The sequence below is a fragment of the Schistocerca piceifrons genome, chromosome 2 (genome assembly GCF_021461385.2).
Source record: "Schistocerca piceifrons isolate TAMUIC-IGC-003096 chromosome 2, iqSchPice1.1, whole genome shotgun sequence".
Classification (NCBI taxonomy): domain Eukaryota; kingdom Metazoa; phylum Arthropoda; class Insecta; order Orthoptera; family Acrididae; genus Schistocerca; species Schistocerca piceifrons.
Genome location: NC_060139.1, coordinates 310,054,693 through 310,069,820, shown reverse-complemented (window position 1 = coordinate 310,069,820; position 15,128 = coordinate 310,054,693). Strand labels below are relative to the sequence as shown.

The following is a 15,128-nucleotide window of genomic DNA, read 5'->3' as shown; positions in this document are numbered from 1 at the left end:
CCCTTTTCAGACTTTTTAGCTTCCCTATCACGTTCAAACTTCTGACATTCACGCCTCGACTCGCAGAACGCCTGATGCCGTTGATCACCACTAGTAAGGAGGAATAAATGGTTGATTAGAGGGGAAATACAGCTAAGAAATAGAAAACATCCGGTGGCTGAGAGTGACAAAGTCATCTTTCCACCATTTCTTACAAAGCCGAGGTACTTGAAGAATTCTGTAAAGAATCCAGACAAAGAGTCGGATGTCTTCGGCACGTGTGCAGCAATTGGCTGGAAATGAATTGTACGAGAGAGACAAAGGCGTGTTCACAGGTCCACAAATAAGGGAGATCTCCGCCGAAAGCCACTTGCAAGACTTACATGTTAGTGAGCGGTGCTGAAAGACATTCGCGGGTAGCATTCAAGTCAGTCGCAGGCAGCTTCTCGGAAATTATAAGGCTGCTGCTACATCTTCATCTACATCTACATCTATACTCTGCAAACCACCTTGAAGTGTAGCGGACTGTATTTCTAGTAACACTAACTGTTTCATTTTCACTGCTCCAGTCACAAATGTTGAAGAATTGCCTTTAAACCTCTCCAATTCCTTTTATTTTCTCGTCCTGGTAATTTGGTGAGACATATGTGACAGGAGCTAATATCCTGTTCCAGTCTTCTTGAAGGTTAGTTATCCCAGATTGCAATTCCGTACGCCATTACTGAATAAAAATAAACCAGGTATGTTAGATGTGTCCCTCTCCAAGGCATGCAGTAAGACAAAATAGAAAAGTGGCCGAACAGGTTTGTTTAAGAAGATGTGAAATATGTTTTTTTTAAGTGTTTTCGCTCTCATTAGTGTGAACACTTCTGCTCTTGGTTAAAATTTGTCAGTGCTTTAGTTCCCTTTGATTACCAGAACACAGGCCACGTCTTCTTAAAACTAAGAGAGAGAACGTTTGTGGAAAACTAGTCTACAATATTCTAAACACAATAATCACAATTTTTCTCTCGTTTTTCTCTATTGGTACTGACAACATCTTGTAACATCTACAAAAAGAACTAATCCTTCTTTATGTGTTATATGGAAGATTCCTCACACGTATGAGAAACAACAGTTGATCCGAAATGAACTCTGTGCAATTCCAGCAGAGATTTCTCCCACACCTCCCCGAACCCAGTCAGAATAATATCCCTCGTCTACAGCTGATTAATTATCAGTGCTCGACGTGAGACCATCCTGAGTGCCTTTCAGCAATCTAGAAAGGCGGAACCTATAGTACCTGTTCAGCTGTGTCTACTGCTTGCAAGGTTCCGTCGTTGTTGATGACTAATTCTGTATATAAAAATAACTGCGTTGTAGTTATGGAACAGGTTTTTCAATCTCTCTCTCTCTCTCTCTCTCTCTCTCTCTCTCTCTATATATATATATATATATATATATATATATATATATATATATATATATATATCGAGTGTGTGTCTATGGTGAAGAGCTTTTAAAACGCAGACACACAGTCACGTGATGTGTTCTTCAGTTCCAGGATGGATCCCTCCGGACGCGTCTGCCTGGTGACTGGAGCGGCTGGAGGCCTGGGGCGGGCCTTCTGCAGAGCATTGATCGCAGCGGGAGCCAAGGTCAGTATCATCAGAGCTGCGATTCTACTTCTCCCCTTGCAACCACAGCGACGCAGCACTCCAAACCTAATTAGTGATATCGACATTCTGATTCGCTACCAAAAGCCAAACGTGTGCTAAGGAGGCATTATTACGAATTTTATACATGTAGATGACAAACATCAGTGGCGTGGTCGAGGAAGGAAAACCATAGCACACATTTGGCAACACTTGATTCTCGATTGCTTGGGAGGACAATTGTGCCCAGTAGCCGCTTCTGGGGGAAGAAAATGAGAGTGTACTGACACTCAGAACTCGGTCAAGAAGATGAATGTGAGATGAGACTATAGATGTCCTTTTCGGATACAAACGCACTTGGTTAAGCGGATCCTATTCATGGTGAGACGACAGCAAACCGTTCTCGGCAATAGGACCACATGTCTAAATTTTACGGGGGTAGCCTTGGGAATAAAGGTCTTGGGTCTACACAGCTTCGAGAGGGTGGGAAAGTCACTTCGATGACTTATGGCATACACTGCGCTATCACATTAGTGTGAGTGCCTATCAAAGGCCTGAATAACCACCTTTCGCAGCACGCACCGCTGTGAGACATGTAGGAAGAGAGTCAGTCAGGTTCTGGAGGGTACCAAATGGGATATGGAGCCTCGTCGACTCCAGTGCCGCAGCCAGCTGCACTAGGTTCCTCGGTTGAGAACCAATGACGCCAACAGCGCAATCGAGATGATCCCACAGTTTCTCGACTCGGATTAAACCCGGGGAGTTTGGTGACCAGGGGCTACGGTAAACTCATTCTGGAGTTCTTCGAAACACGCACTTACACTGCGAGCTGTGTGGCACATTCCATTGTGCTGCTGGAAGATACCATCGTACCGAGGAAAAACAAACTGCATCTAAGGGCGGACATGGTCCCCAAGGATAGATTTTTTACTTGTGTCAACCCGCTGTGCCTTCCCGAACGACAAGTTCACCCAGGGAATGCCACGAAAACGTTCCACAGACCATAACGCTCCCTTCTCCAGCCTGGACCCATCTGACGATTGTTGCAGAGTGTTTGCTTTCAGACGTTCCACGCCGATGGAGCACAAAACGTGATTCATCTGAAAAGGCCACCTGTCGCCACTCAGTGGACGTCCAGTCCCGCGGTACTGGCGTGCAAGTTCCGATGAACAGCTGTCAGCAAGGGTGCGTGAAGCAGGCGCCTGATGCGGAGATACATACTCACAAGGGAACCTCCCCATCGCACCCCCCTCAGATTTAGTTATAAGTTGGCACAGTGGATAGGCCTTGAAAAACTGAACACAGATCAATCGAGAAAACAGGAAGAAGTTGTGTGGAACTATGAAAAAAATAAGCAAAATATACAAACTGAGTAGGCCATGCGCAAGATAGGCAACATCTAGGAGAGTGTGAACTCAGGAGCACCGTGGTCCCGTGGTTAGCGTGAGCAGCTGCGGAACGAGAGGTCCTTGGTTCAAGTCTTCCCTCGAGTGAAAAGTGTACTTTCTTTATTTTCGCGAAGTTATGATGTGTCCGTTCGTTCATTGACGTCTCTGTTCACTGTAATTAGTGTCTGTGTTTTGCGACCGCACCGCAAAACCGTGCGATTAGTAGACGAAAGGACGTGCCTCTCCAATAGGAACCGAAAACATTTGATCGTAAGACCGATTCCTCCATAGGAAAACACGTCTGATATATTTTACACGACACTGGTGACGGCATGTGCGTCACGTGACAGGAATATGTTGTCGACCCACCTTAACTTGTACACTTGGCGAATGGGTAATAAGATTCTTCTACCTTGCCCGATTTAGGTTTTCTTGTGGATGTGATAATCACTCTCAAAAAAGTGATGAAAACATAAAAAATTAAACTTTTCACTCGAGGGAATACTTGAACCACGGACCTCTCGTTCCGCAGCTGCTCACGCTGACCAGGGGACCACGGCACTCCTGAGCTCAGGCTATCCTTGATGTTACTTATCTTACGCATGGGCTACTCAGTTTGTATATTTTGCTTATTTTTTCGTAGTTCCACACAACTTCTTCCTGTTTTCTCGATTGATCTGTGTTCAGTTTTTCAAGGCCTATCCACTGTGCCAACTTATAACTAAATCTGAGGCGGGTGCGATGGGGAGGTTCCCTTGTCAGCAACGTGTGGTGAATGGTCGTTGAGGAGACACTGATGGTCGCCCCTCGGTTCACCTGGGCGGTCAGTTATTCAACAGTTGCACGTCTGTTCGCCCGTACACATCTTCGCAGCCGCCGTTCACCCTAGGACTGGTGGCTATCACGGAAACAACCGATTTGCGATTATATCGTTTTCTTTTTATTTCACAGGAGTGTAAACTAGCTGCAAAAACCGGTCAAAGTAACAGATTTCCGAAATAACCGATTTTCGATTTTTTATTACCATTATTTCCTTTAATAAACATAGAAATCGAAGATTGTAAATTTTTGACTCGCACAGTTTCAAGGTATATATGAGGTGCGACAATAAAGTAATGAGACTGATGTGAAAAAGAAATGTTGCTTACCGTTTTAGTCAAGTTTTAGTGTTGTCTCCTTCAAAGTAGTTCCCTTCTGATTGCACACACTCTTTCCAGCGCTTCTGTCGTTGATGGTAACATTTCTGGAACTCATCTCCTGCAATATTCTCCAAGACCCTCGTCACAGATTTTTGGACATCTTGTGTTGTTTGAAAAGTGTGTCCCTCGACCGCCGTTTTGACTCTTGGAAATAGAAAAAAGTCGCACGGAGCGATATCTGGTGAATAAGGTGGCTGTGGTAGTACTGAAATTTGTTTTGAGGTTAAAAATTGCTGTACTGGCAGAACAGTATGGGATGGCGCATTATTGTGATGCAGAATCCAATTATCAGCATTGTTGGCACGGACACGAAGAACTCTTTTTACGAAGTCTTTCTAAAATTTCTTTGTAGTAATATTGGTTCACTGTTTGTCCAGGAGGCACCCACTCTTTATGAACAATTCCCTTGGAACCAAAGAAGCACAGAAGCATGATGGTCGTCCACTGCGGTCTGCATCTTCAACATTCGTTCTGCCTTCGCTAAACATTTTATGCCAACGAAAAACTTGAGCTCTTGACATAACCTCCTCTCCAAAAGCCTTCTGAAGCTTACTGTAAATTGTCGTCGCGTTTTCACCCAATTTAACGCAAAAAGAAATGCCATACCGATGCGCAGTATTATGCAGTTCCATTTCCGTGACAAGATACACAAACACGTGTGAACTTATTACAGCATAACTCACGACTGATCAGTTGCATCAATGTGACGCTTGGACTAGAAGCAGCTTATAGACCAAGGTCAAAGATATTGTGCCTTGCAAGCCTGCTGGGTTGTCACATCGTTTATAGAAAATCAGTCTCATTACTTTATTGTCACACCTCGTAGAATCAAAATATTAAATTAAATAAGCAAATAAACGAAAATTTAGCCCACCCGTTGTAATCGGAAACTGTAACACTATTTGGGCATAACGAAGAGTCAGTGCTAAAGGGTGAAAACTGAGGTTGGAGAAGTCTGTTTTTTGCGTTGATTTGTCCGCTTTCAAGGGCTATAAGCAGCTAAAGGCATATTGTGTAGGCAGAGGTAGTGGATGCGCTACTTTCTATTTTTATTGCATATTTTTATTGTATGCTATGAATGAGTTGTTAAGTTTTTAATTTATTGCTGTTACCATAATTTCCTTCCTCTTTTATTATTTCATAGAAATGGCAGACACACCACTTCACAAAAATATTTGCATTTTAGGGTTGGCGCTATTCCGCAACACAAAGATGTCTGGTGATGACCACATAGGCCAGGGGTTGTCAACCTTTTCTGCCTACCGCTGACTTTTGTATATCTATTAGCGGTAAAATTTTCTAACTGCCCACCGGTTCCACAGGGACGGAGAGTTAGAAAATAGGGAAATAACATTACTTTATAAAATTTACAAAACAGAGTTACAGGAAGTTAAACAATATCATAATAATTACTTACAAAAAACTTTTTCAAAATTTTTGGAAACTTAATGAAAATGTTTTCAAAACCCCTTATGCTTACCGCCCACCTTGAAAGCTGGAGCGTCCACTAGTGGGCGGTAGGGATGTGGTTGACTACCACTGGTACAGACCATGCGGGAGCAGATCTCCCACACTGCACATATGTGCATATCTTAAGCCATGACATACAGCCAACAAGGACAGTATTGTCTCAGCAATGTTGTACCAGTTCTTTTCTCAAGTGTTTGTTGCTCGTTTCTGTTGGCATTGTTATTAAAAAAAGCCGTGGTTGCTTTTCCCATTTTCTATAATAATGCAATATTTCAAACCAATGTAAAATAGGTTTATTTAAAAAAGAAAATTTTATACTGCTACTATGGCTAATTGATATTTCGGTTTTTTACACATTTATCAGTAAAAAATAAAAGCTACCTGTTTACTGAGACCAAACAAATAATACCGGTTATTCAGAACTCATATACCGGAATCGGTTTTAACCAGTCGTTTTTATCCCACCCATAGTTCACCCCTGTCATCTCTGTCCCATAGAGCACCACCGTTGCTCCTGCGCCAGTTTTAGATAGCGCCATTTTGCCATGCACAGTTTGCTTTAACTCAGAGATGTATCGAGAGGTAGGGGTGGCGAGGGGGTCTATCATCGCCCAGGCGCCACTTGCAGAGGGGCGCCAAATAGCCTCTAAGACTAACATGATTTCCAGTAAATGTGTTACTATTAGAGTAAATTCTATATATCTTATTTGCTGTATGTTGACATCAATAAAGTGTAGTGTCATACCCTGGGCACTGAGGATTTGTGTTTTTATTGCGTATGTGACTGCTCTATGTTTTGAAATTTTGGAAAAACCTTTCTAACTAGAAAGGCTCAGTCGACGGTGTCACATCCAGCTGTGGTTGATAATTCACTGGGTGAGATTCCTACAGTGACTGCTCTAATCAAACTCATATATCAAAGAGGAACATCAATCCTATATTGAAGTTAGACTCCTTGAAGACATCATTGATGACCTGATTTGTAACATTAATGGGACTGACCATCATTAAAGTGTGCTGTGACAGTAAAATATATGCTTCAACTGGCATTTAACTTCGATGGTGTCGAAAATTGTTTAAGGTACTGTCAGTTCATCTACAGGACAAGAAACGGAAAAGACGCTCGGGGCTGTCAATGTCAGTAATGTTACGACTCACCTGTTCACATTCCCACTGGACGGCTGATTTTCAGGTGGTCGCATCGGACATTGATGAGAAGAATGGGGAGAAGTTTGCTGCCGAACTGAGGAAGGAATTTGGTGAGGGAACCGCCATCTTTGTCAAGGCTGACGTTACTAGCTCCGACTCGCTGGAAGGTAAGTGTATCTTTGCTAGTCAACTGTAGCCTAGTATGGTCTAGCTTAGCCTAGTGCAGTTTCTTAGCAGCTCACAAGTTTGCACTGGATGAGCCTTCCTCTCATGTCCCACGTGGCATCAGATGCCGTTGCCTCAGCATTGAGAACAACCTTGACCCTAGCTGTAGGTTACTAGGTCTGAAAGATGGAAAGCTCTATATTGACACTTACGTTTATATTCCGCAAGTCATTCTATGGTGTGTGGCTCATCTCTCTCTGAGCATGGCAGGCAGCTCAACACCGACTCTACGGAGAAGTTTCTCTAACCCAAAGAAAATCCACATGCCTCGCCACACACACTGCGCCACCCAAGTAGTTGCTTCCTTCATGTAGTCCTCCTTCTCCATTGACTATTGGAGAGAGATTACGGTTCTCCACATGAGACAGGAGGTCAAAAAATTCCCATCTGAGTTCGTCGCAAGATCGTCCAAGAACTTCCACATCAACCAGAGGCCTCTCTTGGATGTATCACATTCAGGATGTCGTGCAGATACCAAATTCTGCTGTCCTTCCTATAAGGATAATCTCCAGTTCTCTGGCACTAAGACGCAAACGTTGGCTTCCATTTCTTAACCTCGCTCCCTGTTATGGGCGACCATGAGCGCTCACAGGGAACAATGACAGCCCAGAGTCAGCTGCGGTGCCAGGTCGCACCCTTGCTGCTGGTCCACAACTAAGCGTCCTGTTTCTGACGGCAACTCCTGCCTAGTGGCACCTTCATTTATGAGTTCCAGAATGAGACTTTCACTCTGCAGCGGAGTGTGCGCTGATATGAAACTTTCTGGAAGATTAAAACTGTGTGCCGGGCCGAGACTCGAACTCGGGACCTTTGCCTTTCGCACACTCCGCTGCAGAGTGAAAATCTCATTCTGGAAACATCCCCCAGGCTGTGGCTAAGCCATGTCTCCGCAATATCCTTTCTTTCAGGAGTGCTAGTTCTGCAAGGTTCGCAGGAGAGCTTCTGTAAAGTTTGGAAGGTGGGAGCCGAGGTACTGGCAGAAGTAAAGCTGTGAGGACGGGGCGTGAGTCGTGCTTGGGTAGCTCAGTTGGTAGAGCACTTGTCCGCGAGTCTCGGCCCGGCACACAGTTTTAATCTGCCAGGAAGTTTCTTCATTTATGAGTTGTTTCATTCTGGCTGTTTAGTGTAGGCTACACTTTTGCTATCGTGGGCATTATCCATGGTAATTCTAGTGAAGCTCTTGCTAATCTACACCAGTTGTTAAATAATTTGTCACTAGTTTTCACTAAGTCTTTCTCTCACACTGAATGTTACTTTGTGAATATTTTCAGTCTTTTATTTGCAGTTTAAGAGTCTTTAACTGTATTGAGCTCCTCGTCCAGACCCGGAAGCGCAAAGGGTGTCGATCCTGTCATCCTCTGTCATTCAGCCTCATGCGGAAGTGGTGTAGAACGGCATGTAATCAGCATTTCGGTCTTCTGACTGTTTTGGCGACTTACCAGATCTTGGAGCAGCTACTGATTCAAGTAGTTCCTCAGTTGGCATTATGAGGCTGGGTGTTCCTCTCTGTCAATCCTCTCACCAAGGAAAAATCTTTGACAGCGCAACGAATCGAACGCTGGTCCTCCGCATTTTATCCATTGATGCTGACCACTCAGTTACCTAGGCTGGTTACTTAACTGTAACATTCAGTTTCAATAAGCAGAGTGCAAATGTGTTCTGAAACATTGTGTTCACTTCCCTTCACGAGATTGAATGTCATCTGGTGGCACTGTGGTCACATGACACGGTAAGGCAAGCATACAGGGTGAACATTAATAAAACCGACAAGCTGAAAGGACAGATTCATGACTAGAAATGGAGGAAAAAGATCCTATGAAAATGTGTCCGGAAATGCATCGTTGCCATGGTAGACAGCGCTGACGAATGACTGATCATGTGCCGTGTGTTCCTTGCGTGTTGCAGGCTGTATGATTGACAAAGCATACTGTAAGCAGCAGAATGGTCCGGCGTTCATGTTGGTAACAAGCCGAGATGGTGATTCTGTATGGTCAAGCAGATGGAAACGGTCGAGAGACAGCACAGCTGTACCAAAACAAGTACCCTCACAGACACCAACCACATCACATACCATTTTGAGCCCTTTTTGGCCATTCGTGTGATCATGAATCCTTCAGACAGACGAACATGCAGGGAGGTGATGAACTTTGTATACTCCAGATTCAGAGGACCAGGCTCTACCGGGTATGGAGACAAACCCTAGTATAAGCTCCGGCTAACATAGTGTAAGACAAAGTACAGTGCTTGTAACATGCATGACAACTGCTACTATACCTATCATGTGCAACGAGTGCAAGTTTTATCAGCAGCGCATTTCCCTTTACGGAAAGGATTTTGTTGGTGGTTTTTGCACCAGACCATCACAATTATGCGATTTCTGTCAACAGTCCTCTGTCCCAATGAAGCACCCCTTATTAGAACTAACATCGTCAGTTTGCATAATCGTCATCTGTGGGCTACAGATAATACTCCGGGAATGGCTGAGGCATCTCATCAGCAACAGTACAGCATCAGTGTGGGGACAGGGATTCTTAGCGACCACATACTTCGACCAGTTGTTCCACAACGCCTCAGTGGAAGAGTGTATCTGGACTTCCTGCAAAATACTCTGCCTGGGCTGCTTGAGAATGTGCCTTTGGAAATATGACGCGTTATGTGGTTTCTGCCTGGTAGAGCACCAAACCACTTTATAGTTCGCTGACACCCCAACAATGTCTTTCCAAGGCGGTGGACAGGATGTGGAGGCCCTCTAGCATGGCCTGCTAGATCACTGTTCTTAAACCCCTGGATTTTTTTTTCCTCTGGAGGCATCTGAAAAGTGTTGTGTATGATGAGACGGTTCCTGACGTACAGCCCTTCAACAGCGTGTTCACGACACCTGCGAAGCCATTTGATGCCATTAGGAGAGAGGCTGTAACATACGAGTGTGTCAACCCATGAAGCGACGTGTGAACGAGTGGATAGCGTCCCATGGAGGCCACTTTCAACATTTGTTGTGACATGGATGCGATGCAACCCTCTACTGTGTTTCGGGATACGTGTTGTCGTGCATGCACACCTTCCATTTCTGGACACATGTTCGGGAACATTTTTCCTCCATTTCCAGTTCAGGTTCAAAATGGTTCAAATGGCTCTGAGCACTATGGGACTCAACTGCTGAGGTCATTAGTCCCCTAGAACTTAGAACTAGTTAAACCTAACTAACCTAAGGACATCACAAACATCCATGCCCGAGTCAGGACTCTAACCTGCGACCGCAGCGGTCTTGCGGTTCCAGACAGAAGCGCCTAGAAACGCTCGGCCACAGCGGCCGGCCTGGGAGATGTTATAGGAATCGAAGGCATAATGGTGTCTGCCGACTGCGTGAACATTATTGTGGACGACCTGAATACGTTCATGCCTGACATCTTCCTCTACAGCGATGGTCTCGTTCAGCAAGATAACTGTCGGTACAAGACTAGAATCACGCTACACTGATGTGAGGAGCATGATAGTGAACTCATTGTGATGTGATGGCCACACAGTTCCCTGGTACGAGTCTGGCAGAACATGTCTGGGACATTATTGGTCGCCAGCTTCACAACGAGAAACTACCAGCCTATAATTTACAGGAACTGTGAGACCTCTCCATAGACATGAGATTGCATATTTCTGGAATCCTACAAATGCCTTCCATGCTATGAAGAATCGCTGCTGTATTGTGTTCCAATCGATTATTAAGCAGGTGATCATAATGTTTTGGCAGAACAGTGTACGTACACACACACACACACACACACACACACACACACACACACACACACACAAAGTTACTGGTGGGCAGTTGAGCAAGCTCATACGTATGATGGAATATGCGCAGAGGAATGGCAAAAGGTTACAAAAGTCTTGAACAACGGTCTGTACAACGTCCGCGAAGTGACATCGCAGATCTTCCTGACCATCCCTTCTTAAGCTTAAAACAACTGGTGTAAACAAGTCTTCACGTTTCAGTGACAGAGACAGTGGATATTCTTATTATTGTAGTGGCGACAGTAGCATTAAATTTCTGCCCAAGACCTAATATGTTATGTTAATAATTTTTTTAAATCCAGTCCTAAGAAATTTCGCTTCTACGACAGTTGCCCGTCAGAAACTGTGTGCATTGCGTTTTTAGTGTTTCACCCATCTACAGAAGCTTCAGTTGTATACAGGGTCAGTATAAATTTGAAAACTGAATAAATCACGGAATAATGTAGATAGAGAGCTACAAATTGACACACATGCTTGGAATGACATGGGGTTTTATTAGAACCAAAAAAATACAAAAGTTCAAAAAATGTCCCACAGATGGCGCTTCATCTGATCAGAATAGCAATAATTAGCATAACAAAGTAAGACAAAGCAAAGATGATGTTCTTTACAGGAAATGCTCAATATGTCCACCATCATTCCTCAACAATAGCTGTAGTCGAGGAATAATGTTGTGAACAGCACTGTAAAGCATCTACGGAGTTCTGGTGAGGCATTGGCTTCGGATGTTTCTTTCAGCATCCCTAGAGATGTCGGTCGATCACGATACACTTGTGACTTCAGGTAACCCCAAAGCCAATAATCGCACGGACTGAGGTCTGGGGACCTGGGAGGCCAAGCATGACGAAAGTCGCGGCTGAGCACACGATCATCACCAAAGACGTGCGCAAGAGATCTTTCACGCATCTAGCAATATGGGGTGGTTCTAATAACACCCCATGTCATTCCAAGCATGTTTGTCAATTTTTACCCCTCTATCTACTTTATTCCGTGGTTTATTAAGTTTGCAAATTTATACTGACTTTTTGATCACCCGGTATATCGAAATAATCAGCAACCAGCTGTATAAAAGAAATTTATTTTCTTCGCTGGCTTCAGGCACATAATGCCCTTCTTCAGAAGGTCGTACCTATCGCATTATTTGCCAGTGTCAACTGACACTCGCAAGTAATGCGATGGATATAATGTTCTGAAGAAGGGCACCAAGTGACAGAAACTCGTTAAGATATTCAATTTCGTTTATGCAACGCATTGCGTTTTGTTGTAGTTTCTATATAGGTAGTCAGATAATGTAGCAGGGAGACGGGCCTAAGTCGCGGCAGAGCTCACGGACAGGGCAGAACACGCGGCTGCTACTCCTCTTGTGTTGCAGAGGCCTTCAAAGCCGCCAAGTCGACGTTCGGCCGGTTGGACATCTTGGTGAACAACGCGGGCATCCTGCAGGAGGACGGCTGGCAGAAGGCGGTCGACATCAACGTGGTGAGTCTCGCCTCGCCCTCTCCTTTCTCGCCTTCACTTCCTTTCTCTCCCCATGGTCTCCGCACTCCGATCTGGCAGCTCACTGTGGCTGCAGGTCAGACCCAGTTAGATGTGGCCTGGATAATCGAGCGTGGCAGGCTGGCGCCGACGTCACGAGAGACTCCTAGCGGCCAGCCGTGACTGTCGGGGGAACCACTCCAGCCTGACATTCGTACTCTTTGCCATAAGTAAACGTATGTTTTGGAATCAACTATCATTCATGGCGCCGATCTATAAGAGAGGTGTTTATGATAAGAATATCCTTAATTTATTGACATGATATTTATGAAGTACTGGACAAAGCTTGTCAAATGGTTCAAATGGATCTGAGCACTATGCGACTTAACTTCTGAGGTCATCAGTCGCCTAGAACTTAGGACTAATTAAACCTAACTAAACCTAAGGACATCAGACACATCCATGCCCGAGGCAGGATTCGAACCTGCGACCGTAGCGGTCGCTCGGCTCCAGACTGCAGCGCCTAGAACCGCACGGCCACTCCTGCCGGACAAAGCTTGTCAACCGACATATAAGGCGAGGAATGTAAGACATATCATCTCTTTTATTTCAAGGCTTCGAAACGAGGCTTTCGTGAGACGATAGTAGGCAGAAGGACGCCTAAGTTTGTCGTGTGTTTAATCCTCTTTAATTTGTGTATCAAACGAGATACTAAGGCAAGTACAATTATTTTTAATTGCTTGGTGTACCAGTTTTAAGTCTTAGAAAGACCTTGTGAAGACAAGTACGATAATTCAGCACTTGTTAGTATTGGCTGCGAAACTATTAAAAAAAAGTGTCTGAGAAATGTGCTGCCGGCCGTGGTGGCCGAGCGGTTCTAGGCGCTACAGTCTCGAGCCGCGCGACCGCTACGGTCGCAGGTTCGAATCCTCGGTCATGGATGTGTGTGACGTCCTTAGGTTTAAGTAGTTCTAAGTTCTAGGGGACTGATGACCTTAGAAGTTAAGTCCCATAGGGCTCAGAGCCATTTGAACCATTTGAAGAAATGTGCTAAAATTCAATGAAAGCTTTCTTTGCGCTGCAGACACCGCTTATGCAGCAAGAAGACACACCTGCACTACTAAGACGAAACGTATTTCCTCTTGATCCTACTTTATACGACACAAATTCGAGGTCAGCTACGTTTTTGTAAAGGAAATACTGTATATGCAAACTTTTTTTTTTAAAAAAATTATTTGCTATTTTCTTTTAGCCCGTTATGTATGTAAAAGAACAGACCGAATTGTGCACATGAATTGGCATGAATGTAGCACATATCATTTTAACATAATTAGTAATAACTAAGCATTATGTGTTTGAGAGGGAAAAAAACCTACATAAAGTATCTACATAAAATAATAATAATAATAATAACTTTGAAAAAGTTTATAGCTTGCTTGATCGGAGGGAAGTATATCACTCTTTTTATGTATTTTATGTTAGGAAGGAACTGGTAGGTTCATCTCCCTGTTTCTGCCCTGTCCCAGATTTCTTGCCATTCTGTATCAATGCATGCCTTTATTTCTTTGTTCGATAAGGCTCTTGTGCCCAGTATCTCCTGTGCCTTATCATACTCGCGCTTTCTAAGTCAATATTGTGCACCTCTCTTTCTTACTGCTAGGTCTAGCAGTAGCCAGTCTAATATCACGAGCATGCTTAACTGCGTCTAACGTGCTTGGTTACCATGCAGCGGGCTCCGGTTCGATTCCGTGCCGGATTGGAAATTTTCTCCGCTCGTGGACTAGGTGTTGACTTTTGCTTTCATCGTCACATCCTCATCAATGGAACGTAAGTCGCCCAATGTGGCGTCGTCTGAAATAAGTCTTGCACTCGGCGGCCGAATTTCCCCAGATGGGGGCTCCTGGCCAACGGTGCCAGGCGATTATTTCATTCTTTTTTGTGAGATGCAGGAGTACACTACCCTGTGCTCGCCGTACAGAATGTGGTGTCCTCATCTTTTTGGCTCTATGATCCCAAACGCTCGACCCATAACCCACAATAGCAAGTAAGATTCCGCTGTGGTACGTTCTTAATGCACTTAGTGGCAGCTGAAAACTTCTTTCACCAATTGTTGCTGTTTTATTCAAGATATTAATGCCTCTCTGGCAGACGTTTCCCACATGTGCATGAAAGTTTCGCTTTTCGTCTATGTTAATTCCAAGGCACTTATCTACTGCTTTTTATTTCACAGGTTGGTCATTTACTTTGATTGTGGGATTTCTCGTTTTTGATAGCTTTCTTTTTAGTAACATATAAACTGTTTTGTGACCTATCATTAGTTTGTTTCCTACACATCAGTTAATTAGTCTTTCAAAAACTTACCCTACTATTTTCCTCTAAGTTAACCCTTGCGTTGGCAGATACTATAGTTAGCAGATCGTCTGCGTGAGTGATGCAGCCTCTAGTGTTCTTTATACTCTGAAGATGGTTCAGTAATGGCCCTATGCTGACACCCCAGAACTCTATACGAGAAACAGAGTCCTGTGGGCAGCCATTTGGGATGTCCTTTACAATTTTCTTTCCAGGGCATACTAACTACAACTGCCTGTGTTTGCAATAACTTCGTAGTTTTTAGAGAGGCACTTAGGACAGTCTACCTCCCTCTTTTGAATAGAACAGGCCACCACAAATTATCAAACGGCCTAGCTACACAAGTCATTATGCCTGTAACATACTTGTCGTCTGAGGTGTTCACAGTACTCATTGCGTGATTTATCGCATCTTCCGTGGATTTTCCTTTCCTGAAACCGTCTACAGGGGACTCATACCTACTAACTGTC

General features: G+C 44.2%; 1 protein-coding gene across 1 annotated transcript in view; it reads left to right on the top strand.

Moving 5' to 3' along the window:
* Positions 1-1,523: 1,523 nt before the first annotated feature.
* The window catches only part of LOC124775346 (15-hydroxyprostaglandin dehydrogenase [NAD(+)]-like), a 56,973-nt gene continuing 43,368 nt past the window's right edge, over positions 1,524-15,128 (top strand). Inside the window, exons 1-3 of the mRNA XM_047250178.1 lie at positions 1,524-1,616; positions 6,863-6,986; positions 12,206-12,312. Coding sequence (XP_047106134.1) covers positions 1,524-1,616; positions 6,863-6,986; positions 12,206-12,312 — 324 coding nt within the window. The remainder of the gene's footprint in view (positions 1,617-6,862; positions 6,987-12,205; positions 12,313-15,128) is intronic.